This window comes from Dendropsophus ebraccatus, chromosome 7 (genome assembly GCF_027789765.1).
Source record: "Dendropsophus ebraccatus isolate aDenEbr1 chromosome 7, aDenEbr1.pat, whole genome shotgun sequence".
NCBI lineage: Eukaryota > Metazoa > Chordata > Amphibia > Anura > Hylidae > Dendropsophus > Dendropsophus ebraccatus.
In genome coordinates this window covers 140762327-140789303 of record NC_091460.1, presented here as the reverse complement: position 1 = coordinate 140789303, position 26977 = coordinate 140762327, and the positions used below count along the sequence as shown (strand labels likewise).

At 41.2% G+C, this 26977-nt stretch overlaps 1 protein-coding gene across 1 annotated transcript in view; it reads left to right on the top strand.

Annotated features, from left to right (window-relative positions):
- SLC7A11 (solute carrier family 7 member 11) overlaps positions 1-17245 on the top strand; it is a 184779-nt gene extending 167534 nt beyond the window's left edge. The window contains exon 13 of the mRNA XM_069976836.1: positions 16562-17245. Within this exon, the coding sequence (XP_069832937.1) occupies positions 16562-16626 (65 nt within the window). The 3' untranslated portion in view covers positions 16627-17245. The remainder of the gene's footprint in view (positions 1-16561) is intronic.
- Positions 17246-26977: the final 9732 nt, after the last annotated feature.

Below are 26977 nucleotides of genomic sequence, written 5' to 3'. Positions count from 1 at the left end.
ATTATACTGCATGTCTTATTATGCTAAAACCTGTCTTCCGAATTAAGTAAAGCAATTTTATCAGGTTGCTATGGTTATTTATAGACTGGCACATTAATGAGATTTACGACGATGATTTCCTTGCAGTGTTGAAATTTCCCTATGTCTCTTATAGCCATTCTAAATAACATATCTGTACAGCGGTATACGGCTACAGGTTACGCAGCCTGATCTGGTGCACTTTGCTGAATGCAGGTTAGCTGCGAATAGCATCGCCATATTCTTTATCAGTGGCGCAAATACACAGTACAAAAGCTGCTGCTTCTTCATTGCCCTCACATTGATTATGGAGCTAGATAGCTTTCTTCTAGAAACCTGATAAATCTCGGCTTTTATCTGGCTGATAACTTGGAATTTTTTGCCACTAGATGGCAGTGTTACATCAGATTTACCCAGCTTCAGTTTCAGGGAAAAGAAGACTTGTTTTTAAAGGCACTTAAAGCATTTGATCTGACGCATATTCTCTTCTGTGTCTGTGTCAGGTGATAGACAACTGTTTAATTTATTTATTACATAAATATAGGATTCCTTCAGCCATCTTAATATGTCTTTTCTAGTATAGCAAATGGATTTATGAGTCATTGCTCAGGAGGCAAATATCCATCCATCCAATGTCTACCTATGTATCTGTGGTAGATCACAGGGGCTGAAAGCAGTTGTCTCCCTTGCACTACTTGCTCCATTGTCACATACGTAGAACTCCGGTAGCAGATCTCATCTTTCAATCAAATCTGGAAGCTATAGGCTGGGGTGTGGTGGGGGGTGTCTGTGCCACATAAAAGGTTGGTCTATAAAATGAGGATGCTGGGATTAGGGGAAAACATATGTAAATGGGTAAGTAAAGGGCTTACTGGAGTGGAGTCATAGAAAAGAGAGGGTGGTAATTGATGGAACATATTCAGATTGGGTTTTAGTTACTAGTGGGGTACTGAAGGGCTCAGTATTGGATCCACTTCTTTTTCATATGTTTATTATTGACCTTGTAGTAAGGCTACAGAGTAGAATCTTATTTTTGCAGATGACACTAAACTGGCTAAAGTAATCACCACAGAGGAGGATAATATCATATTACAGAGGGATTTGGAGAAGCTGGAGGCTTGGGCGGAGAAATGGCAAATTAAGTTTTATGTGGTTAAATGTAAAGTTATGCACTTGGGCTGTAGAAATAATAAGTACAGTTATGTGCACACTGGGTAAAACTTCTTCTGGAAAGGACCTTGGGGTATTGGTGGACAGCAAACGCAACTTTAGTGATCAGTGCAACAGCTGCCGGGGCTAATAAAATAATGGGATGCATCAAAAGTGGCGGAGATGATAAAGGTGAAGACATAGTTTTGCCTCTTTATTTTTTGCCTCTTTTGCCACTGGTCAGACCACACATGGAATACTGTGTACAGTTTTGGGCACCGGTATATAAAAAGGACACAGCTGAACTGGAGCGGGTGCAGAGGAGGGTGACGAGGGCATTAAGAAAATGGGTGGGTTACAGTACCAGGACAGGTTATCAAGATTGGGGCTTTGTAGAAAAAATACGTCTTAGGGGGCATCTGATTACTATGTAAAAATATCTAAATGGACCGTACAGAGATCTTTGTAGTGATCTTTTTACTCCTAGGTCTGTAACTATGACAAGGGGGCGTCCTTTACAGCTAGATGAAAGAAGATTTCCCCACCAGCACAGACGCGGGTTCTTTACTGTACGAGCAGTAAGACTATGGAACTCTCTGACACATTGGGTTGTCATGGCTGATTCATTAAATACGTTCAAGGGAGGCCTGGATGCTTTTCTTGAAAAATATAATATTACAAGTTATGGGCATTAGGTTTCCGGAGATACATTGATCCAGGGATTATTCTGATCGCCATTGGAGTCTGAAAAGAATTTTCTCCCTGTAATGGGGTGATTTTTATTTGCCTCACAAGGGTTTTTGCTTTCCTCTGGATCAACACAGTAGGGTTTCTCCAGGTTGACCTTGATGGACCACCTACCTTATCTTGTCTCCCCTTCCTTTTCTTATTATCTTAGGATAGATATATGTGTATCCCGAGTATGTATACATTCAGTTACTGTAGATTTACCAACCACATCTACTGGAAGTTTGTTCCAAGTATCTACTACTCTTTAAGTAAAATATTATTTTCTCACATTTAATCTTTCCCCCAACTAACCTCAGATTGTTGCCCCCCCCCCCACACACACACACACACTCGCTCTTTCTTCCTCCTAAGGGTGGGTTCATACTGAGAAATTCTCATTGATAATGTCCGCGGAATTCCGCTGTCTGTCCGCGTGCCTTTCCGCCGGCTCCATAGACACCATTCTCTGACATTATCCGCGAGAATTCCTCAGTATGAACCCACCCTTACTACAGATTTATTTCCTTAAAGGCATATTCTCATCTCAGCTAATGTTCTACTTATACATGAAGGTTTTGTAACGTTAAAGTGTCACTAAAATTTTTGCAGAAATTAATAGTACAGGCAATTTTTAAGAAACTATGTAATCTGGGTGCCATTATCTGCATTCAAAAAGACTTTCCCCAACACCCCCCCCCCCCCCCCTCTTAGCCACTGCTCATTATCAGGAAATCTCGACTGTTTTACATCAGTCGGACCCTGTGTTACCTATGAAGAGAGGAGGGGGGGAGGGATATAAGTCTCCAGCAGAGAACAAAGGATTACACAGCAGGGAGCTGCTGAAAGCCCCTACTCAGAGGTCAGAGGAGAGAACCTGGTGATGTAGCTGTACATTAACTCTTTGTTGTCCTGTTTTGGTGCCTCATCTCATTCCACCCCTCCTCTCTTCATAGAGAACAATGAAGACAGGGGGGAGAGCTTCAAACTGCTTTTTCATGATAAAAATGCATTTTTCCCCTAATAAACCCAATTACAAAGTTTCTTAAAATCGGAAGAAAAAAAAAACCACGACAGTGACACTTAATTTTTTTTTTACAAATACATTCATTTAGCAAATTTGCCTCCCTCTCCTGATATGTTGCTTTTCACCCGCCATTGTTGGCAACTCATTGTCTAGGTTACCGACCACCACTCTCCTCTAAAAACAGTGGTCTGGCTTGTGTTTATGTAGATATTGTGTGTGTGTGTGTGTGTGTGTGTATATATATATATATATATATATATATATATATATATATATATATATATATACACCCTAATTATATATAATATTATTCCCAACCATACATTATATACTAAAGTACTAGTTAAAGCGGTTATCGGTATTTGGCCATTCTGATATCATAAGGGAGAGGAGACCCACCTCTATGGGTGTATGGACACTACGTATTCTCACAGGCGACTTCCAGTGGATTTCATGCACGCTCCTGCTTGAAGTTTCGCCCATCCTATAGGCTCCATTCTGTGCTCAGGCAGATTCCGCCACCCAAAGAATTGCGCATTAAATGGAGTCTAAGGGAAGGTGTGGGGAGGGCACACAATGGAATCAGGTGGAAGTTATCCATGGCCTGAGGTTGCTATGTGGTAACAGCAGTGGGATAGCTGGTGTTTTACTTGGGCACTTGTCACAAAGGTGATGCTCACCCCCGGGTACACTAGCACTAGGTTTTGTAAAAGGTAGCACTGGGTGTGTGAGTGCAGGTGCGTGCGCAGTAGAGAGGAATGAGCAAAGAGTCCAGCACTTAACCAGAATAACTTTTAGTTAAAAAAAAACAAACTCTACAGTGCAATACAATACAATGAAATGAGCGAGAAAGATAATTACAAGAATATAATGCAGACTTGTGCAATGCTCCTGTAGTACCTCCTGCAGACTTGTGCAGTGCTCCTGTAGTACCTCCTGCAGACTCTTGCAGTGCTTCTGTAGTACCTCCTGCAGACTTGTGCAATGCTCCTGTATTACCTCCTGCAGAATTGTGCAGTGCTCCTGTAGTACCTCCTGCAGACTTGTGCAATGCTCCTGTAGTACCTCCTGCAGACTTGTGCAATGCTCCTGTAGTACCTCCTGCAGACTTGTGCAATGCTCCTGTAGTACCTCCTGCAGACTTGTGCAGTGCTCCTGTATTACCTCCTGCAGACTTGTGCAGTACTTCTGTATTACCTCCTGCAGACTTGTGCAATGCTCCTGTATTACCTCCTGCAGACTTGTGCAGTACTTCTGTATTACCTCCTGCAGACTTGTGCAGTGCTCCTGTATTACCTCCTGCAGACTTGTGCAGTACTTCTGTATTACCTCCTGCAGACTTGTGCAGTGCTCCTGTAGTACCTCCTGCAGACTTGTGCAGTGCTCCTGTATTACCTCCTGCAGACTTGTGCAATGCTCCTGTATTACCTCCTGCAGACTTGTGCAGTACTTCTGTATTACCTCCTGCAGACTTGTGCAGTGCTCCTGTAGTACCTCCTGCAGACTTGTGCAGTGCTCCTGTATTACCTCCTGCAGACTCTTGCAGTGCTTCTGTAGTACCTCTTGCAGACCTTTGTAGTGATCCTGTAGTATCTTCTGCAGACTTGTGCGGTGCTTTTGTAGTACCTCCCGCAGACTTGTGCAGTGCTCCTGTAGTACCTTCTGCAGACTTGTGCAGTGCTCCTGTATTGCCTTCTGCAGACTTGTGCAGTGCTCCTGTAGTACCTCTTGCAGACTTGTGCAGTGTTCCTGTAGTACCTCCTGCAGACCTTTGTAGTTCTCCTGTATTACCTCCTGCAGATTTGTGCAGTGCTCCCGTAGTACCTCCTGCAGACTTGTGCAGTGTTCCTGTAGTACCTCCTGCAGACTTGTGCAGTGCTCCTGTATTACCTCTTGCAGACTTCTGTAGTACCTCCTGCAGATTTGTGTAGTGCTCCTGTAGTACATCCTGCAGACTTGTGCAGTGCTCCTGTAGTACCTCCTGCAGACTTGTGCAGTGCCTTTGTAGTACATCTTGCAGACTTGTGCAGTGCTCCCGTAGTACCTCCTGCAGACTTGTGCAGTGCTCCTGTAGTACATCCTGCAGACTTGTGCAGTGCTCCTGTAGTACCTCTTGCAGACTTGTGCAGTGCCTTTGTAGTACATCTTGCAGACTTGTGCAGTGCTCCTGTAGTACCTCTTGCAGACTTCTGTAGTACCTCTTGCAGATTTGTGCAGTGCCTTTGTAGTACATTCTGCAGACTTGTGCAGTGCTCCTGTAGTACCTCCTGCAGTGCTCCTGTAGTACATCCTGCAGACTTGTGCAGTGCTCCTGTAGTACCTCTTGCAGACTTGTGCAGTGCCTTTGTAGTACATCTTGCAGACTTGTGCAGTGCTCCTGTAGTACCTCTTGCAGACTTCTGTAGTACCTCTTGCAGATTTGTGCAGTGCCTTTGTAGTACATTCTGCAGACTTGTGCAGTGCTCCTGTAGTACCTCCTGCAGTGCTCCTGTAGTACATCCTGCAGACTTGTGCAGTGCCTTTGTAGTACATCTTGCAGACTTGTGCAGTGCTCCTGTAGTACCTCTTGCAGACTTCTGTAGTACATCTTGCAGATTTGTGTAGTGCTCCTGTAGTACATCCTGCAGACTTGTGCAGTGCCTTTGTAGTACATCTTGCAGACTTGTGCAGTGCTCCTGTAGTACCTCCTGCAGACTCATGCACTGCTTTTCTAGTACCTTTTGCAGACTTGTGCAGTGTTTCTGAAAAAGAGAAGTAGCCCTCCAGCATAGACAGGGTTGTCCTATTGTCCCCTTGACTGTAGCCTTATTACAAGACTTGCAAGAAGTCCTGTACAAGGGTCCTGGCCTGCAGGCCAGGCCTGGGTATAAGCTTCAGCAGTGGCTCTAGTTCTTTGTCTGCCTCTGTCTCCACCATCCACTAAAGAAGACCCTCCCACCAGGAACTAACTCTTCTAAATTGGGGTGACCAAAACTAACCTCCTATTGATGAAGAAAGTGCTGGAAGAAAGTGGTGTTGAGTGTATGATAGGATAAGAGAGTTTGAGGCACCTAAATCAGTGCTTGGATAACAGCAGAACAGTAAAATGGACAAGTTAACCCTTTACATTCCTTCAGCTGTGCACAGAAATAGGGGAGAGTGAGACACCAAGTGGTGATAGCATGGAAATGCGCCCATCGTCCCAGAGTGTGACACTTGACAGAGATACCTTTTGACAGATGGAGTACAGGACTTAGTGGCACTCCTGTACTGGGACACTACATAACATCTGTATTGGGACAATACAACTCCATTTAAGTAATTCATTATTTTGGCCGACTTACGTGAGACACTCTTCTGTGGCAATTGCCATGCCGTCTTAAATAGGAGTACCCCTTTAAACATTGGATGTTGTAATTAGGTAGGGACTTAATAATGCTAAAATCTAATGCTCTTTGTCCAGGCTGTGTTGCCCCCTCTGTGTCAGTCACCTCTTCCTCTGTGTCAGTCACCTCTCCCTCTGTGTCAGTCACCTCTTCCTCTGTGTCAGTCACCTCTCCCTCTGTGTCAGTCACCTCTCCCTCTGTGTCAGTCACCTCTCCCTCTGTGTCAGTCACCTCTCCCTCTGTGTCAGTCACCTCTCCCTCTGTGTCAGTCACCTCTCCCTCTGTGTCAGTCACCTCTCCCTCTGTGTCAGTCACCTCTCCCTTTGTGTCTCCTCTAGGCATATACAGGCTCATTGCAGCACACTGAGGGAGGGTAATGGTCACATCCAGCATACAGACCTGCACAGGCAGGAGGATGTGGGCCTGATATTGGCTCTGTGGGGAATAGTAATGTCAGTTAGTGCAGTGAGTACATTTACTAATATGCACAATGAAGAATTGTACTATAAAGTGGCCGACCTCTTTAGAGAGGTACTTTGGCAAAAAATAAATATATATATATATATATATATATATATATATATATATATATATATATATAAAATCAACTGGTTTAAGAAAGTTATATAGATGTTATTTACTTCTATTGAAAAATCTCCAGCCTTCCAGTACTTATCACCTGCTGTATGCTCTGCAGGAAGTGCAGGAAGCAGTTACAAATCCATATAGAAAACCTTTTTGGATAGTTCTTGTCACGGACAGAGGTGGCAGCAAAGAGCACTGTGTCAGACTGGAAAGAATACACCACTTCCTGCAGGACAGACAGCAGCTGATCACTACTCGAAGACTGGAGATTTTTAAATAGTAGTTAAATAAAAATCTATATAACTTTCTGACACCAGAAGAAATCAAAGATTTTTTTTTTGTCATAGTACCCCCTTTAAACCTTAAAGCCCTTTAAGCCCCTTTAAGCCTTAAGGATGTCCTATACAGGGAGCCAGTGACTTTTTTCAGCCTTTTTCATTATAAGCAGGTAGGCAGAGACTTCATTCAGTCTTGGGTGTTCTATGGAGGTAGGCAATAACTTTCTTCAGTCTTGGATGTTGTATGTGAGTAGTCAGTGACTTTCTTCAGCCTTGATTATTATATCAGTGACTTCATTCAGTTTTGGATATTCTGTGTAGGTTGTCATTCATTCATTCATTCATTCATTCATTTCCTTTAGCCTCGGACGTTGTATGCAGGTAGGAAGGATTTTTCCTTCAGTCTTTGATGTTATAAACAGGTAGGCAGTGATTCTGTTCAGTGGTGGATGTTTATGTAGGTGTGTATTGATTTTCTTCAACCTTGGAGATTGTATATACTATAGGCAGTGAGTGATTTTTATGTTGTAAGAAGGAGGATGATATATATATATATACAGTGGTGCCTTGGATTAGAAGCATAATTCGTTTCGGGACCGCGCTTGTAATCCAAATCCACTTTTAAACCAAAGCAGATTTTCCCTTAAGAAATAAATGAAATGCAGACAACTGATTCCACACCCCAAAAATAATATTTTTTTTTATTCTGAATAACATGTAAAACAAATAAAAAAAATGTGATATTATAAGTTACTGTACAGTATAGCAATCAGCATGTGGTGTATAATGTATAGTAACTGTATAACCCTGATAACACAGCAGCTGGATATGTGATATATAAGTTACTGTACAGTATAGCAGCAGGTGGTATATAATGTATAGTAACTGTATAACCCTGATAACACAGCAGCTGGATATGTGATATATAAATTACTGTACAGTATAGAAGCATGTGGTATATAATGTATAGTAACTGTATAACCCAGATAACACAGCAGCTGGATATGTGATATATAAGTTACTGTACAGTATAGCAGCATGTGGTGTATAATGTATAGTAACTGTATAACCCTGATAACACAGCAGCAGCTGGATATGTGATATATAAGTTACTGTACAGTATAGCAGCATGTGGTATATAATGTATAGTAACTGTATAACCCTGATAACACAGCAGCAGCTGGATATGTGATATATAAGTTACTGTACAGTATAGCAATCAGCATGTGGTGTATAATGTATAGTAACTGTATAACCCTGATAACACAGCAGCTGGATATGTGATATATAAGTTACTGTACAGTATAGCAGCATGTGGTATATAATGTATAGTAACTGTATAACCCTGATAACACAGCAGCAGCTGGATATGTGATATATAAGTTACTGTACAGTATAGCAGCATGTGGTGTATAATGTATAGTAACTGTATAACCCTGATAACACAGCAGCTGGATATGTGATATATAAGTTACTGTACAGTATAGCAGCATGTGGTGTATAATGTATAGTAACTGTATAACCCTGATAACACAGCAGCAGCTGGATATGTGATATATAAGTTACTGTACAGTATAGCAATCAGCATGTGGTGTATAATGTATAGTAAGTGCATAAGCCTGAAAAACACAGCAGCAGTTTGTAGATACAGAATGGAGCTCCAGATCCCCATAATGCACTAGCGTAGTACAACAGGGTAGAATAGAGAAGCAGGGCTGCTGTCAGAGGTCTGTGTGGTCACATGACAGCAATGGAGAAGAGGATGGGATGTTCAGTATAGACTAATCAGGAAGTGAGAATCACAGAGCTGTGCAGGAGGACAGTGACAGAAACTTCTCCATACAGCAGTGTGTAAAGCTGAGTGTGAGTACAGGTACATTATAACAGCAGTGTGTAAAGCTGAGTGTAAGTGCGGGCACATTATAACAGCAGTGTGTAAAGCTGAGTGTGAGTGAAGGCACATTATAGTAGCAGTGTGTATAGCTGAGTGTGAGTGCAGGCACATTATAACAGCAGTGTGTAAAGCTGAGTGTAAGTGCAGGCACATTATTACAGCAGTGTGTAAAGCTGAGTGTGAGTGCAGGCACATTATAGTAGCAGTGTGTATAGCTGAGTGTGAGTGCAGGCACATTATTACAGCGTGTGTATAGCTGAGTGTGAGTGCAGGCACAATATAGCAGCAGGGTGTATAGCTGAGTGTGAGTGCAGGCACATTATAGCAGCAGTGTGAATGGCTGAGTGTGAGTGCAGGCCCATTATAGCAGGAATAGAGAGGATGGAAAACACAAGGGCTGACAGAGACTGCAGGGTATATGTGAGCACAGTATAGCAGCACTCTCTGTTCGGGGAGAGAGGGGTTACAACTGTGTAGAGATTACCTCCACCGTCCTGTCCCCTGATGCTAACCCCAGCCTGAAGTGGATCTGCTATGATTTGGAAGGTGAAGGAGACTCCCTGGGTCAGAGTACAGGGCTGTAGACCCCGCTATGCAGACCATGCCCCTCCCCCACTCCCCCTCCCACCCAGTACAGGGAGCTCTTACACCAAAGCAATGCTCTTACACCAAGTCACAATTTTGAAAAACTGTGAGCTCTTAAACCAAAACGCTCTTAATCCAAGTTACTCTTAAACCAAGGTACCACTGTATATAAGAATACGGTCTATGTTAGTTAGATACAGGATGATCTTGGAAATGTTGCATTCCCAGGTTTTATGCTCTTTTGCGCCGTTCCCTAAGTCTTACCACTTTCCAATATACGTTTCAATTCTAACGGCAAGACATTTTAAGAAGCCGTTGTGATCAATATCGCATTAGATTACTGTATTTTATGACACAACAACTTCCTGAAAAATGTTATTATCCTCGGGAACATGTTTGCCATGCAGCTGTTGTTGAGGGTTTATTTTTCAATAAATTTCAAGTACTTAAGTACAGTTTACCATCTCCTCCAAAGTAATAAAGCATGTTCTTAGGAAAACAGTATCTATGGCGCATTATAGTTTGCCTCCGAAGCAATGAATGAAAAATGCTCTTTACTGCCGTGTCGAGTTCACTTAAGTTGATACTCTTAAGGTCTGGAGGACAACACGTTCACTCCATTGCAGTATTGCGCCATTCCTGCCATCCCTTACAAACTAATTGAACCAAACAGAACTGTGATAAATGGGCCGTTCTAATTGATTCAGTGCACTGTCTTTCTTCCCATAGACAAAAGTGAGGCCTAGATTCATTAGTATCGTCTACTAGATCGTTTACATCAACTCTCCGCCATATAATCTAGGATATTAGTAGTATAATAATCAGGGTGTGACTGCATCATCTTCTCTGATAAGAATTCAATACAAATTATACTATTGTAAAACTAGTTCTACCTAATATCAGATTTAAAGGGGTACTCCAGTGAAAATCTTTATCGTTCACATCCACTGGTTTCAGAAAGTTATATTGATTTGTAATTTACTCTAATTTAAAAAATCGAAAGTCTTCCCATACTTATCAGCTGCTGTATGTCCTGCAGGAAGTGGTATATTCTAACACAGTGCTCTCTGCTGCCATCTCTGTCTAAAACAAATCTCAGCAAAACTTTATAGAGAACCTCTCCTGTTTTGGACAGTTCCTGACATGGACAGAGGTGGCAGCAGAGAGCACTGTGTCAGACTGGAGTGAAAACGCCACTTCCTGCAGGACATACAGCAACTGATAAGTATGGGAACAATTGAGATTTTTAAATAGAAATAAATTACAATCTATATAAATTCCTAAAACCAATTAATTAATAGATTTTTTGCTGGATAGCCCCTTTAAAGAGTACCTGTTATTTTGACTCAATAACCTGGCTCTAAGTGTGGGGTGTATGAGATAGTCCCTGTATCTGTATCTTGTCAGTACTTACACCAAGCCCCTTATTGTCAGATAGCTCAACTCCATTGCAGAAGCTTGTAGGAAGATTCCAGGTTTGTACAGAAGAGTAGGAGAAAATGGCTGGCAACATGAGGGAGAGGGGAGGAGCTATAACATCTCAGCTAGGGTACAGGAAGACATGAGGGAGAGGGGAGGAGCTATAACACCACAGCTAGGGTACAGGAGGGAGAGGGGAGGAGCTATAACACCACAGCTAGGGTACAGGAAGACATGAGGGAGAGGGGAGGAGCTATAACACCACAGCTAGGGCACAGGAAGACATGAGGGAGAGGGGAGGAGCTATAACACCACAGCTAGGGTACAGGAGGGAGAGGGGAGGAGCTATAACACCACAGCTAGGGTACAGGAAGACATAAGGGAGAGGGGAGGAGCTATAACACCACAGCTAGGGTACAGGAGGGAGAGGGGAGGAGCTATAACACCACAGCTAGGGTACAGGAAGACATAAGGGAGAGGGGAGGGGCTATAACACCACAGCTAGGGTACAGGAAGACATGAGGGAGAGGGGAGGAGCTATAACACCACAGCTAGGGTACAGGAAGACATGAGGGATAGGGGAGGAGCTATAACACCACAGCTAGGGTACAGGAAGACATGAGGGAGAGGGGAGGAGCTATAACACCACAGCTAGGGTACAGGAAGACATGAGGGATAGGGGAGGAGCTATAACACCACAGCTAGGGTACAGGAGGGAGAGGGGAGGAGCTATAACACCACAGCTAGGGTACAGGAAGACAGGAGGGTCAAACTAAAACAGATGATGCAGTATGATGTAGATTCATGTCACTGAAGGAAACCAAGTCCTGGGACATGACACTTGGCATTGGAAAAACTTTTTAAGTCTCACAGAGAAATGTCAAAAAGTTTTGATCGGACAGACTGCGACAGAACAGGAGAACGAACCTGCTGTGTCACATGACCTGGACAAGCGCAGAAGCCTATGGAGCCGTCCAGCTCACACAGACAGAGAGCATGGAGAGGAACATGGGGCATTTCTGTTGTCTCCCCACTGGTTCTCCTGATCGGTCTCGGCCTGAACCCTCAAAATGATTCTAAACACAGGTACACTTCATTACAACTGAGTTCATACAGTGTCATACCCCCCAAAAAAAATAAATAAATAAAATAAAAAAAAAAGTAAGTTGTCCTTTTACTGGCTCTTAGTATTAGTTGGCACCTATATATGGTGTATCTAGTTTTGAGGCACATGTGTTACATCTACGTAGACAAGTGGGGGTTTCCGTTTCTATTGCTGAATTAGGGGGGAATATTGTAGATATATTGGGGGACAATGATTAAGTTGGGCTTAAAAATGTCCCCGCATCGCCAAGGTTTTCCGGATTTAATGGTTTTTGTAGGTTTCCGTAGCATTGCTAAAAGCACTGCGTGGTGACGCACCCTCCATTATGCCCCTTCTCACCCCTCTGGCCTGAATGGCACAGAGCGCCCACGTGCGCATACATTTTTCACAAAACAAGCATTTGTGCATAGATTTATACACAAGTGGGCTCTCTGTACCAGAAAATGGTGGGTGCGCCACATAATAAATGACCCCCATTGTATTCACCTTATTTGTCCCCATTATTTTGTGTATAACCACATGTATTATTTCTAGTGCTTCCTTTTTCCCGTTATACATGTGTATTTAGCCCGTGTTGCCCTCCAGTGATGAGTGCACACATTATATATATATATATATATATATATATATATATATATATATATATATATATATAGCATACGTATGTACATGCAAGTGAAGTAAATGAGCAAGATTCAATTACTGCCATGGGTTTGATCCATTCAGGCGTCTTTAATGACAGAGAGGTGTCATGCTGATGAGTGGGTGGCATTATCTCTTCTATAAATATTGTATTACACTGTAGAATAAGGAGATTGTGATGGCGGCATGAAAAGACTGAATATTTTGATGAGATATATTTTATACTGTCACCCATACAACTTGCCTCCTTCCCTTATCGAGCTGCCTGGAGATGTTACGGATCTCTATAAGGTGCAGTCTAATAGGAATCACACCCAACCCCAAGATACAAGATAACTAATCTGACCAGTTTTTTCAAGGACAAGAAGATTTGTGGGCAAAATTATAAAGTAAAATTCTTTAGGCACTTGACTCTCTATGCCCCTATAGTAATACTTTATTGCTTACTTGGATGGATTGGATTGGGATTTGGATTGGTTTAGTTTCTAATACTTAAAGGGGTATCCCAGCAAAAATCTTTGTCTTTCAAATCGACTAGTGTCAGAAAGTTATATAGATTTGTAATTTACTTCTATTTAAAAATCTGCAGTCTTCCAGTACTTATCAGCTGCTGTATGTCCTACAGGAAGTGGTGTCTTCTCTCCAGTCTGACACAGTGCTCTCTGCTGCCACCTCTGTCCATGTCGGGAACTGTCCTGAGCAGCAGCAAATCCCCATAGAAAACCTCTCCTGCTCTGGACAGTTTCTCGTACCAGATAACGGGGAGAGGGCAGGATGGTGGGCGCCGCCTCCTCATGTTCCGCATTTAATTTTTTTCTGGCTCCGAGCTGACATAGATTTCACTACATGTGCACAGAGAGGCTCTGGTGCGCACAGGACTACGCCTCTACATAAATCCTGTGACCCTTTTTGGAGCCAGAGTACTTTTAGGCTCACACAAGTTATTTTTTTTCTTTGCTGTTTTTTTATGGACGGCCGTCATTCTGGCAACTAAACTCAGCTGCTTTATGCATAAAATGATTGTGTTTTGGCTCCAAAAAGATGTCTGTGAAAGGTCCAAAAAAAGGAGTTTGTGTGAACATAGACTTAAAGTGTCTTGTTTCCATTTTTTTTTTTTTTTTTTGCAGAAATCAATAGTACAGATGATTTTAAGAAACTTTGTAATTGGGTTTATTAGGCAAATATGCCATTATCTGCATTCAAAAGGACTTTCCCCAGGTCCCCCCCCCTCCCTCCTCTCTCTCATTCACTGCTCATTATCAGGAAATCTCGACTCTTTTACACAGTCGAGCCCTGTCTGTTCTATAGAGAGGGGAGGGGGAGGAGGAAGCTGAGAGCAAAGGATTACAAAGCAAGGAGCTGTGTGAAGCTGGTATTCAGAGGTCAGAGAGGTCAGTGAAGTCAGTGGTGAGGTCAGAGGAGATAGCCCAGTGATGTAACTGTAAATTAACTCTTTGTTGTCCTGTTTTGGTGCCTCATCTCCATCCACTCCTCCCCTCTCCATAGAGAACCCTAAAGACGGGGGGAGAACTTCATGACAAAAATGCATTTTTTTGGCTAATAAACCCAATTACAAAGTTTCTTAAAATCGCCTATACTGTTGATTTATGCAAAAATAAAAATTTAAACAACAGTGACACTTAAAGATCCAACCTTCCGCCCCCTCTTGACTCCCTGAAGAGGTTCAGGATCACATGAGGTTCCCTGAAGAGGTTCAGGATCACATTTCTAGAGAAATGTTTACATTGTTTAGATACAAAAGTTACATCTATACTAACAATTCAAGAATAAAATTCAAGACTTCTTCAGGGGAATAACATTTCCTTTGTAATACATTACTACAACATTGGATGATGTGCAGGGGTCATCATGGGTCACAACTGATTGTGAATTTAACAGTTTATGAGACATGTGATCCAAGATGGGGTATGATGCTAGAAAGTCAATGAGTTTGCGGCATATAATCGCTGTACTTCTACAATCCTACACCCGCAGTCTTGGGGGCTGGCAGGAGTGCAGGTCACATACATCAATGATCTTCATATCAGCTGGATTTGTCAAACACATAAGAGTCTAAGACTAGAAATTGTTTGAAGCTGACTAGAAAATGATTGAAAAGAATCGTACTAAGTGTCTAGAAGAACGGTGCTAAGTGTGTTTGTGAAAGCCGGAATTTCCAGTAGTCTTTCAACATTTATTACAATAAAGACGCAAGACTGGAGAGCGGCGGGGAGGCATGATCGGGTCATCCTAGGATCAGTTATGAATATTATCTGTAACCAATATGGAAATCCCGTCCCCTGATAAAACAATGACATAGAATCATTTATTACTAATTTATATTTAGTGATGAGTGAACGTTCCAATGTTGGGTTTCGATCCCGAAGATGAACATAAAAAAATCGTGATCGGTTTATGTTCGCTAAACATTCATGAACAAATAACGAATGTATAGTAGAAGTCAGCTCTCCCTCCCTACACTGACAATTTCACAATGTTCTAAGCCCTACTGGGGCAGCTCTCCCTCCCTACACTGACAATCTCACAATGTTCTAAGCCCTACTGGGGCAGCTCTCCCTCCCTACACTGACAATCTCACAATATTCTAAGCCCTACTGGGGCAGCTCTCCCTCCCTACACTGACAATTTCACAATGTTCTAAGCCCTACTGGGTCAGCTCTCCCTCCCTACACTGATAATTTCACAACATTCTAAGCCCTACTCGGTCAGCTCTCCCTCCCTACACTGACTAACTACCACTGTGAATATTGCTAACTAAATCCAGATTCTGTCCCTGCTCGTTTCACTCTCCCTACTGAACGGCACAAGAATCAGGAAAGACTGTGAGAAAATTCACCTCAGCATCACGTTTTTATAGCATGTACGTAATGAAGCTAATCATACAGCCAATCACAGTAATGCCAGTAGTGCACTTGGCTGCTACATTACCGGATGTGCCCTTCCTACCCTGCACGTTCATTCTCTCTTTTAAATTGGTGGGAGGAAACTTGTGCCGTTGCGTACATCGCGAGATAACGTTCGCAAGTTCTAAAATGATCGTCCCATCATCAAAAAAACTAACAATTAGCGTTATGTTCGCCCATCACTATTTATAATATCAAGCTTTGATAAATGGGTTGTAATACCTTTAGATATTCCACAGCCCATGCTATATATTGTGGGAAACCCCTCATATAATAGAAAGATTCCAGAAACAGCTGTTTACCTAATAGAGCCGACAGGATTAAGTGATTAGCCTTTCCTTTTCACTCTTTTTTTTTTTTATTATTATTTCTGTACGTGTCATTGATTTACAGTAAGTCCTTCTCTCGCATGCATGACCACGATTATTATTTCACTCCATCCATAGCTTTTAGTAAAATCTATATGCCTCCTTTTCTTCTTATGTACAAGCATTTATCATTATGCTAATGTTCTAATCTAATGTCTAAGGCTTTAAGTCTAATAAAAAATTTTTTTTTCGAATCCTCCCTCTCGGAATCAATCTTTGATTTTTTTTTTCTATTTCATTTGTAGTCATTTGCTGTGAGCCCATTGATTTGACCTTCCATGTTATTGGGATAAAGCATGCTGGGGATGGGGAATGTCACAGAGAGATGCCATGTAAAATAAAAATGCATTATGTATATTGTGTTATGACAGGTAAAAGCTTTAGCCGATGATGAATACTGATGTATAAATCCTTAGAGGAACTCCTCCTTGGCTAGCCTTTACTTACGTTATTATTTTCTTCTTCTCCTCTTACAGACCGGGTCACCACATTGCTGCAGATCCTGCTGGAGGTTGTGCCGGCCGAAGACAATGTCTCCTAGGAATATTCCGGAACACGTCATGTCACGTGTAGTTGTACAAATAGTTTTTATAAAGCCTTATTACTAAGTAGTAGGAGATAGTCGGAACCATTCGCCGCTTCCAGAATGTAGACGGTTTAGTTTGTTGTTAAGACAACCGAGCTGCTAGTTTTATTTATTCCACTGCACTTTTTGTATTAAATTATTAAGATCTACAAAACCCATATTAGCATATTCTAGAATCACACTAAGAATATCGCTACATCTCACAGATTTTTTTTTTTTTTTGCCAATCAATATGTCCCCTATTTCTGCATACATAACAAGAACATATGGATGTATCATGTTTCCAGCTCAGGGGAAGTGATACTGTGCACCTGTCACCTGGCACTGACATCCTTCACTTGTCATTGATTTCCCTTTGGATTTTTTTTTTTTTTTTTTTATGACAACTAACTTTTTGGCATTTAAATTATTCCATACAGATGTAGAAAAGCTACAAATGGTTAAATGAAACATTTTAACTATACTGCTCTGTGAATGTTTTAATATAATAAATCCCATTTACAGTTTTATACAATATATATAAATTTAAGGGTACTCCACTCCACAAAAACACTAACAGGATAACTGTTCAATCAACTGGTGTCAGAAGAATGTTATACAGGTTTGTACATTACTTTTATTTAAAAATGTCAAGCCTACCAGTGGTTATCAGCTGCTGTATGCCCTGCAGGAAGTGGTGTATTCCTTCCAGTCTGACACAGTGCTCTCTGCTGGCATCTCTGTCCAGAGCAATAGAAAATCTCCATAAAAAACCTCTTCTGCTTTGGACGGTTCCAGTCACCGACAGAGGTGGCAGCAGAGAGCACTGTGTCAGACCTAAAATAATACAGCATTTCCTGCAAGACATTCAGCAGCTGATAAGTACTGGAAGCCTTGAGATTTTTAAATAGAAGTAATTTACAAATGTGTATAACTTTCTGAAACCAGTTGATTTGAAAACTATTTTATTTTAAGTGAGTTTCCCTTCAATCAATTTTTTTTAGTATACTATACTATATCTTCATATTGGGCAGAACACTGGGGCAAATTTTTGAAATTGTTAGACATAAGTAAACTTATACCAGGCAGTTTAAGAATGTGGCCCATTTATCAGAGTGGCTCACTTTTTAGATACTTTTGTCTAAGTGTATACCGCTTATTTTATGGCTTTAATTACACTTTCCCTTCCATAATATTTTGCCAAATGTTGTCACCATTAAGCCCCACCCCTTTTCACCAAGGCTTCACACCCATTTAATAAAGCCAAACCTTATTGGACAAGGTTGGACAAGAGTCTAAAACACAAAATAAATGTGGTGCACAAGGTCTGCTTTTTTATTTTTGGCAAAAAAAAAAAAAAATTTCCCTTACTATAGTAAATCTGCCCCATTATTTTTTCCCCTCTGCATTTACATAGATATAAAAGGTGTTACAGCCTCAGTATTTATTAGGGGAGTTTCTGAACAGCACCCCAAACTGCAATTTTAAAAATCTTATGTGCCTTTCCATAATATGTCCTATAAGAATCTATCAGCCGGTTAGGATGCTATAACCTACTGATAGATTTACTTTAATGTTTAAATAGACTGCCAGGTCATACACTGTACTATCTGTAGTGATGGTCAGGGGCGTAACTACCACCATAGCAGCCATAGCAACTGCTACGGGGCCCGCCACATCAGGGGGCCCAGTAGTCCACTCTTGCAATACACTGGGCACCGAGAAGTGATGATTTGCAGCACTTGATGGCCTTCAGGGTACTGCATATATCACTGCTCCTAATAAGCACTTGTAGTTAAATGTTATGACTACACTTGATGGGTTTGTGGTCAGTCGGGAGGGGCCCAATAAAAAGTTTGCTATGGGGCCCAGCCATTTCTAGTTATGCTATACGACATGGAGGGAAGGGAGCGGCTGCACGTCCCACCTATGGCTGATACTAATGCCGCTCAGCTAATTTTAAAAACCAACGCCAGGATGTCGGTATATAATTTGATCAAACCATATTGCCCCGTTTACCACGTGCAGGTCTTCTGGTTCACACGGGTCCCTACGCTAACTCCACACTGTGTCGGTCAGCGACCGCCAACCCCGGTGATCACCCCTGGTGATGGTATAAGGTCCAATGTTCTACTTGCACCACCACTACAGGTAGTCTATGGAGAAGAGGCTTCAGCACTTGCATGATAGTTTTGGCCTCCTCTAAGGATGATTGGCAGATGGGAGTCAGACATCCACCAATTTAATTTTGATGTCCTATAGCAGTCATATAGAACAGACATTATCTGTTGTATGCATATACTGTACTTTTGTCCTGTGGATAGTTTGAATATGAATGACAAAAAGTGTCCAATAAGAAAACTTAGCATCTCCTGTGTTACTTTATAAAGAAACTTAGATTTGACACCAACGCTCATTTGGGCTTTTTAAAGGAGAAGTCCCAGGGAAGAACAAAAACTGTATCCTTTATATATCTGTAATGTACAAAAATGATTTAACTCTCTGGTGCCATAGTGTCATAGAGGCTTCCCCAAGCCCCCAAAGGGCTGTAACATCTCCTTGCTCCCCTGCTTGATTGACAGGTAGCTTCCGGCACTGAATACTACTTTTAAATTATATTCATGCGCCGTGTGAAAGTGTGAGATCTGGAACCAGGGCTCGGGGCTGAAAGCTGACTGCCAATCAAGCAAGGACAGGGATGGAAGGGGGGGTGAGGAGGCATTACAGCCCTTAGCACTTTAAGGGTTTGTTCTTTATCATACCATATCAGCTTTCCAATAATGTCAGCTGTTTAGAACACAAATTGCAGCTGACAGGGACATAGGTAGGATTCATGGGGCCCCATAGCAAAAAAAAAAAAAAAAACCTGTATGGGCCCCCACAACACAAAGCAATATGTGTGTATGTATATATATACACACACATATACACACATGTTGTTTTGTGTTGTGGGGGCCCATACAGTTCATATGTGTATATATATATATATATATATATATATATATATACATACACTCAGTGATGTGGCTAAAAAATAAAATCTCTTGTTGCCAGAGGCAGTCACAAGAGTGACTGGCAGGGCAGAGAGACAATGGCTGCTTGCTCTGTCAGTCCACTGTATTTGACTATAAGGGCCCATTAGGCGCCCTTATGGTTTAATACATAGGTGCAGGAGCAGACTACTTTTTGCTTAAGCCATTATGCACTGAAGTGTGTAAGGGACACAAACCTTACTTACATGCTACAGCATAAAAACAGGTTAAAAGCAGAAGAGAAGGAGATGGCTAGTGCACTGATAACACCTGACCTCTGTAGCTCCTGCAGAGGTCAGGGGTTATCAGAGCAGTGAAGCAGAGATCTCCTTCTCTTCTGCTTTTACCTTTTTTTTGTGTTGCAGCATGTAAATGAACTTTGTGTCATTTACATACAGCAGTAGCAGAAGGACACAGGATGGCTGTTATCTTCCCTGTGCATCCCTGGGCCCCCCTCCCCCATGGACCTCATAGCAGCTGCCTACCCTGCCTCTATGGTGGCTTCGCCACTGGCAGCTGGTAAATTCCCTTTAAGTATTAGAACCTAGGATTTGAGTCATTTTACACAAAAGATATGGCAAAATAAAAAACTAATAAAATAGTATTATATTTTTCATTTGAAGAAACATGTAGACAACCTATATTTTATATTACTGTAGCATATACTGATGTGCACTGTTGCTGTTTAGCCCATCGCACTTTTAGTGTACTGAACCGGACTCCATTGTTTTGGCTTTGCTTTAGATACTAGCTCCCTAACCAGAATGTTCTTGTGTAAAATGCTGTTTGGTGTTTTATCTTAGCTCTGCCCCCTATATTATACTTCATCCACAATATATTATAATTCTGGCAGCACAGAGCTCCTTTATAGACTAGTTGCACTCCAGGTTTAGCATACTCATTGTGCTGGGCATGACTAGGGCATAAGGACTAGGCAGATTGATCAACCAATAAATGTTTCTTTCTAATATAATCCATTAAAATGGCTAAAATGGACACCAGATAAAATAGCAGTTTACATTGTTTACTTGTAGTTGTGAGAATAATATATATAAAAGAAAAACCTTAAAGGGGTAGTTCCTCAAAACTTTTTTCTTTCAAGTCAACTGGTGCAAGAAAGTGCCAGAGATTTGTAATTTACTTCTCTTACAAAATATCAAGTCTTCCAGTACTTACCAGCTGCTGTATGTCCTGGGTATAATCTCTAGTCTGACACAGTGCTCTCTGCTGCCACCTCTGTCACTGTTAGGAACTGTCTAGAATAGTAGCAAATCCCCAAAGAAAACCTGTCCTGACATGGACAGAGGTGGCAACAGAGAGCACTGTGTCAGACTGGAACAAATACACCACCTCCTGCAGGGCATGCAGCAGCTGATAAGTACTGGAAGACTTGTGTTTGTTTTTTTTTTTGTGTGTGTGTGTGTGTGTGTGTGTGTGAACTACCCCTTTAAAATTGCATTTGCTGCCACTGAACTGACCAACAGTGTGTGCTGTAGAATTTCCCAGCTGTACTGGGAACAAGTAAATATAAACAGTGCACATTAAAAGCAATGGGTAGTCACTGATTTTGAAACCTGGTAACTGTCAGCCAAAGAGACCTCACCTGGAAGGAACCTCTGGGCATCTAATGGGCACAGCAACCTCCTAAATCTGTTGCAATGGCTTTCTTTTCTCTCCCCGCTGACATGGAGGGCTTAGAAGAGAGAGGTATCCAGCCAACAGAAAGAGGTATCCAGCTTAATAGCAGAAATTATAATTAAAGGAACCAACCCTTGCCTTCTATAAAACTGCACTAATAGGGCTGTATAAAATTATTTTCCAGGCATATGTCAGTGTCATCTAATAGCTGTTCATGATGCTTGCTATGATCTGGGCATTTAAAAATAAACAAAATAACAATATTATTATTATTATTAGTGTATTATGGTATGTCAACAAGGTAGACTTAGCTCTCCCAAACCCCCATAGCTGCAGCTGTGGGGGCTCGGATGAGGTGAGTATACAGTACCTTGTGAGTTTTTTTTATTTTTTTATTTTATTGCAATCCTGTGCCAACACACTTTTTTTATATTATTTTTTAATGCCCAGACAACCTCTAATATAAATAATTGCCAACATGACAATAAACATATTTTTCCTTTTTTTTTTTTTTTCAATGGACTGAAAAAAATACTATAATATATTCTCCGATGGTTGTTTTTGAAATCGTACCTGCTCTTAAGATATCACTCGCTGTATTTTCTCACATTGAGAATTGCTTTTCTTATTTAAAAACAAAAAAACAAAATAAGGTTCTTTAAGAAAAAAAAAAAATGTATTACTCAGAAGAACAATAAATATTCTGTTCCACAAAGAGATTGTCTGTCTATCATTCCACAATGCATTTATGTTTTATAGGGATTGCTGTTTTTGTGCTATAGTAATGTCAGAAATTGATGGTTTCAGGTACAAAAAAATGATTTTTTTTTTTTTTGTGTGTGAAATATACAAGAAATATTGTATGCGGCATTTCTCAACTGTGTTTGACTGGATGTGGGAAATGGGATAAGGAGTTCGAGTTTAAAGGCAAGAAAAATTTTAACTCTTAAACTCTTAAATCCTTATGTGCCACCATGTCCACATATTGACTATGTTTAAATAAGAGAAAAGGAGTCTTTTTTCGATTTAAAAAGACGTCCGTTATTGCTGCAATTTTATTGTCAAAGGAATGACGGACGTCCAATGCACACATTGTATAAAATAGCGGACGTGGTGAAACTCATATGATAAACGGCACAATGCCTGCGCCTACAGTACTGTCACACGTCGTATTGGACCGGCCGTTCTGTGACCCAGCCGGTCTCTGCCAAGATCATCCAGATCAACTGCAGTACCGGCCGAATGATCTTTATGGCCGTAGTGTTCTGATGCGGGCGCATCAGTGCGCGCCCGCATCAGAACTCCCCATAGCGCACAATGAAGCAAGCGGTTGGAGCCGCTCGCTTATAAGTATGGGAAGACTTATACATTTTTTTAAGAGAAGTAAATCACAAATCTATATAACTTTCTGTTATCAGTTGATTTGAAAAAAAAAAAAAGATTTTCGCTGGACAACTCCTTTAAAATGTAGCACTGCCATAGTAAATGTACAGTACCTAAGTAAAAAGTAGCAAAAATTGCGAAAATATATTTACCTGGTACTGACCAGACGTAGGCCTGTTCCTGTTTGTGCGACTTTTTAAAAAGTTACAAATGATAAATCGGGCGCTAATCCCGGATTATGCAAACGTTTGGGTGAATACTCAAAACAGGCAGATTAAAAAAGAATTGTGTCTAATAAATATTTGCCTGTCGAATACTGGTCATAAATAGAACTTCAACCAAAAATAGGTAAAAAATCCAATTATTTACCTAAAATTAGGCGCAAAACCCTTGATAAATTTCCCCCTAAATCTTTGTTTTAACCTTGTAATTATTTGTTTTTATCTCAATGTTTAATAAAGTTTGTTACTTCTAGTTAAACAATATGGTAAATTATCGTATTATGATGTGCATTAACCATATTGAGCTAAACCCGCAATATGTACAGTACTTAAAAGATAGAGCCACTTTTACTTCCAAAGCTTTTGTAGGAGTATAAATCTTAGTAATTTCCTTGTCATGAAACCTTTAAAAGTTGGGGTCATGGGAGCATTACCTTTTGTTGAACAGGACTGTTTTGTCTTGACTTCAAGCACACACTCTCGATTTTTTTCCCTGTGAACCTTGACCAAGGTTTAGAAAATGGTAAATGTCAAAGAGATTTAGGAAATGCCCCCACTGTGTACAAGAGAATGAACGGCTGTTGTATTGGTCCTGTTGTCGATGTGCCGGAATAGTACAATGTGTTCAGAGGCCAGGAAAGCATTTTTAGTTTGTAAAGCTGTTTGTGTATAAACCAGAGGCGCAAACAGACACCAACATTTAGTAATTTTAGATGAATCTATAAAAAACTTGCTGAATAAAATTAGATAAAGACAATAATAGTAATATATCTGATAGACCGCTCAGCCAATCACTGACTGAGATGGGAGAGCGCCACAACCAGACACACCTCTTGTTTCTTGAGAGTTACAGCCAGCTCGGGCCAATCACAGGCCGCAACACGGTGCCTAAGTCAGTGATTGGCTGAGTGGGATTTTGGGAGAGTGGATTTTAGTGAGTTTCGTTTAAGGTTCGGTTCAGACAAACCCAGATTTTACGACAAAAATCTGTGAATCTGTCAAACTAAACTTTTAAAAAGTTTCTCTTTACTATATAAATTAAGTTTTATTAATTGTAATCATATCTAGGGCAAGATTAGTACATACTTATTAACAGTATATCTGTAAGACCAGAGGGAGAGGGACAAACAAAGCATTTGAATAGGACTCCATGAACTTTTAGTTTTGCCCCTGTTTGTAAACCATCAACTCTTAGCTGTAAGGGTCTCCAGCCTGCAGCCAATCACAGACTGAGACAGGAAAGTGCAGTGACCAGTGATTGGCTGGGCAACCTGTCAGTCTAATCTCAGTCAGGAAGTGGAGGTGGCTCCGATCATCAGAGGAGACCACAGGAGCGCAGACTATTGATGAGTGAACTTACTGAACCAAACTAAAACATTTAAGCTTATTGTTTAATGGGGTACTCCGGGCTGGGGTTATTTTCAGTGTATGGCTGGGGAGGGGTTGGATATAGAAGCCGCCGGTCACTTCCCTCCCTGATTCCACTTCCGGGTCCCGGATCGCGCCGCCCAGTTCTCCCATTCTCACGTCTCAAGGCAGCTCAACTATTCAGTGGCTGAGGCGGGACTCAGCTATGACCGCTGAATGGCTAAGCTGCCTGGAGACGTCACATCTCAAGCCGCAGCTCAGACCAGGAAGTGGCAGCCGGATGGGAAGATGGAGAGAAGTGATCCGGGACCCAACGCTAGAACTGGGGAGGTAAGTGACCGGCAGCTTCTATATCCACCCCCTCCCTGGCCATACACTGAAAAAAAAAACGCCAGCCCAGAGTAGCCCTTTAAGGTTCAGTTTGGATAAACCCAACCTTTTTTTTTTTTTTTAAAGTTCTGCAAACTCTGTCAAACTGAACTTTTAAAGGTTCACTCATCTCCAATTAGGAACACCAAAGGAACACCACACCCAAATAAACAATGATCGTGTTATGCGGCATCTGTTACATCATACGTTGTCTTGTAGCTAACCGTAGCTTTAGTTCTGTTTTTGTCTTTAAATTTCCTCAATGAAGTCATCTTCAAAACAACCTGTTCTTTATTGGATTATCTCACCATCATGGCTCTTCCCGCAAAGGCATTTTGTGATTGACACTTTAGAAATGAATAAACTTGGGCTTGGTTATCCTGCTTTATTCTCAAACAAAAGGATTGAGCTGTATAGTTCAAAGACAGAACCTCAGCCCCACACTTACCTTTCCTGCTCTTATAAATCTTATAAATCCCTTTTCTCTTTACTTCCAAGCAAAAACAATTAAGCTTAAGCTGGTTAAGACTTAGAACTTCTAGAGTTTCTTGAAAATAAAGCTTTTCCAAAGGCATCTTTCCATTTACTAACCAAACTAAACCCAACTCAGAGTCTGGCAATTCTCCACCATTTTACTGCTGCAAGTCCCAATCTTTATGATGGACTAGTTACCAAATAATGGTCTCCTGTAAATGCTAAAAACAGATAACCAAAAGGCAACAAATCTATCATTTATCATTTATACATTATCAGTTGGGCTTACATAAAATACAATTCCTGAGATTAGTATCAATAGATTAACAATGCAATCACAATGCTTCTCAGCAAACCCATCAACAGGTAATCACGACAAAGCCTTCTGGGAAGGGAAAAATCCAACCAGTAGGGTTATATAGTAGTGCAGTGTCTTAGTGCCCAATTCCCAGATACTTAATGTAAAAGTTTGTAGTGTGGCTGGGGAGCAGTTTCTTTGCACTTCAAACTGTTATACATACTGATACTTGTCTCTCTAAAGTATATAGTCAATATAAGGTTTAACATTTCTGCTGTGTCTTTACCACACCCAGTGTCCCATGGATGGAATTAAGATGTGGGATGAGCAAATTTCCCAAATGTTTGGGTTTATTCGGACACCCAATGCTCGGCATATGACTCCCACTGGCTGGAGAACTTGGATGCAGCCCTGGGGAGTCCTGAAAAACATGGATATAGTCTATGGCTGTGTCTCAGATGAACCCGAATATTTGCTAAGTTTGCTCATCACTAATTATTTATCTTATACTCCTTCATTGACTTGTGATGAAGCCGTGTTTAGAATGGAACACGTTGGGGTTTTTTCCTACCTTGACCCCCCTTTATCCTTCACACATGGTGATATTTTTTCTTTGTATTTTTTTCACAGTTTTTCTTTGGGTTGATATTAATACCGCATTATTTTCCACCATTTTTTTTTATTACTTTGTATGTGTTTTTATCCCTGTCATGGTCTTGTGAGGAGGCTTGTCTCCTTTTATCTGCTTCTCTTATTAATTTGGTATACTTTGTGTCACAGAGAGATGCAGGAGAGACACGGACAGCGTATCCTAAGCCCACCCATGCCCTCTGTCCCTGCCTACTTGCTGCTATCTGCCCTAAGCGGCAGCGGGCAACTGGGCATAGGTCCCTGGCTTGGATATGTGAAAAAAAAGACAAGACACCGAAACACAATAAGAATAGACAGCAATCCAGGTCACAATGGTCAGGCAGCAAAAGTACAAAATCAGAAATCAATATCGGAGTCAAGAGTCAGAAGGTAAGGTCAGCCAGCGCGGGCAGCAAGCAAGAATAGTCAAGGTACGAGACTGAGTAAGAATAGCAAGAAACAACAACAGAGGTAAGGGGAAGCAGACAAGAGAAAAAGCTCAATAACCCGCATGGTACACGCAGACACAGAGACCTTAAATGGGAACCAGAAACCCGGTCCAGAAGGTGATTGAACAACGGACAGAACAGAAACAGCAATGGGAAGAGAGAAACCAAATGTCAATTTAAAATCAAAAACAGAGAATAACTATAGAGTGGCCAGAAGGAACTCAGCAGAGCAGACACACATGGGGCAGGGAAGACAATTAGCAGAACAGAAGGAGTAAGACAGTGTTCAGAAAAATGCAAATAACACACAAAATAACGCAACTCATGGCCAAAAATGGATTCTTGGTCATGCCTTATGCCCTGAGGACCGCGCCAATGTTCCACCAGGTGTAGTCATAACACTTTGACTAAATAAAATATTGTTTGGATGTGCTGCTCTTGCTTGCCTATGCTTTTTTCTGTCTT